Below are 1,820 nucleotides of genomic sequence, written 5' to 3'. Positions count from 1 at the left end.
AGCCAAAGATAATAATGATTTAAACAGTGCTTTTCTAGAAAGGACAAAAAAGTACAGGAGCATAAACTGTAAGCCCTATAAGTCTAATTGTAACTCAGGTATTAAATGTTTGATGGGATGAATCATCATTTGTAAAAGACAATAACCTCATTAACAGTAGCATTGAATTGGGGGGGGGGGCTGAAAGATGCAGGTTACTTGCCTCACATTTTTAGTTTTTCCACTTGCTTTTGAAGATACTATTTCTCCAGGTGGAACATGAATCATGTTATTCCAAAGTGGTGTGAGGTATGATTACACCAAATCAAATCTCCTCAGCATTAGCAGTGTCGAAGCTTTTACATGATGGGAGGTCATCTGTAAATGTCGTTAAACTCCATTATGAGTCTTTCTTAATTGCAATTTAGCTGTTTTTCTCAGTGGTATGAGATCACTCTGCTCTTCTCCATAATACCTTTCATATTCTCTTGGATGACATTGAGTTATATAACATTTAGTACTATCAGCAAATAATAAGTCTCGGTGGTTTTTTTTTTTTCCCTGATTATCTTTTGCAGGTCCTTCCACTTCCTTCACTCCCAGCTCAATGTATAGGAGCAAGTCAAAAATTCCAAAACAACACAAGAAGCCTGCTGAGGTGAGATCAGATATTCAATTTTTAGACTTAGGCCTGTATACCTCCAATGCCCAGATATCAGAGGTGTGAGGATTAAACTACGTGCCAGTGGACAGATTTGTTTTCTTACGAACTTTTCAGTTTTTAGGAAAGATTCCATTTTCTTTTCCCTTTGGGAAAACAGTAACCTTCACACTGATTTCATTTTGGTGATGACACTTTTAAGTGCCTTGCTTTAGAATATGAAGCCTTCCCTAAGCAAGGATTCAAAGGGAAGTCAGAGTTGGGAGATGGGGAAGGACCCAAAGATCTGGGCTGTGATTGGAAAGAGCTAAATTGGCAGGTGGGAGGCAGTGCAAATAGAGATTGATGAGGAGGCTACGGATGGAGAAAGGAAGGGCTACATTGAAGATCTGGGCTGTGGGCTTTGATGGGTCTTTACATTCCAGCCCGAGGAGAATGCATCAGTCCTGTGAGGCTGGTCATCTTCTGCCCCAAGGACAGCAAAGTGCCAGGGTTCTATGGACTTGGTAATGGTTCAGTGGATCCTACAGACTTTTCCTCTGTGATAATTAAATGAGGAGAAACTGACATTGTGTCTTCACTTCTACGAGTAGACTTCCTTAGCTACAGAAGAAAAGGAGTATATTAGTTACCTATTGCTACATTGCAAATTATCACAAAATTAGTGGCTTAAAGGGGCACCTGGGTGGCTCAGTTAGGCATCCAACTCTTGATCTCGGCTCAGGACATGAACTCACAGTTCGTGAGTTCGAGTCCCACATCAGGCTCCACACTATTAGTGCAGGAACTGCTTGGGATTGTCTCTCTCCCTCTCTCGCTACCCCTCCCCTGCTCATGCTTGCGTGCANAAATCTAAAAAAAAAAACTTGAAAAAAATTAGTGGCTTAAATAGCATACATTTATTATCTCAGTCTCTGTGGGTCAGGAGTCTGGGCACAGCATCCCTAGGCTCTCTGTTCAGGGTCTTTCAGGGCTGCAGTCAGTGTGCTGACTGGGCTGTGTTCTAGAGGTTCTACCAGGAATGAATTCACTTCCAACTTCATTCGGGTTGTTGGCAGAATTCATCTCCTTGCAGCTAGAGGACTGAAGTCCTTGGTTCTTTGCTGGCTTTTTGATGGAAGACCGACTTTCCCCTGCCCCTAGAGACTCATAGTGTTTTTACCTTTTGGCCTTCTCCATA

The 1,820-nt window shown here is 42.1% G+C and overlaps 1 protein-coding gene across 3 annotated transcripts in view; it reads left to right on the top strand.

Moving 5' to 3' along the window:
* Positions 1 to 1,820, top strand: part of JADE3 (jade family PHD finger 3) — a 173,009-nt gene that overhangs the window by 77,664 nt on the left and 93,525 nt on the right. For all 3 annotated transcript variants that reach the window (XM_077763034.1, XM_077763017.1, XM_077763027.1), the window contains exon 4: positions 558 to 637. In XM_077763034.1, the coding sequence (XP_077619160.1) occupies positions 558 to 637 (80 nt within the window). The remainder of the gene's footprint in view (positions 1 to 557; positions 638 to 1,820) is intronic.

The sequence above is a fragment of the Crocuta crocuta genome, unplaced genomic scaffold (assembly GCF_008692635.1).
Source record: "Crocuta crocuta isolate KB4526 unplaced genomic scaffold, BGI_CrCroc_1.0 scaffold610, whole genome shotgun sequence".
Classification (NCBI taxonomy): Eukaryota; Metazoa; Chordata; class Mammalia; order Carnivora; family Hyaenidae; genus Crocuta; species Crocuta crocuta.
Note: the sequence above shows the minus strand (reverse complement) of the source record. Positions and strands in the feature narration are given on the sequence as shown.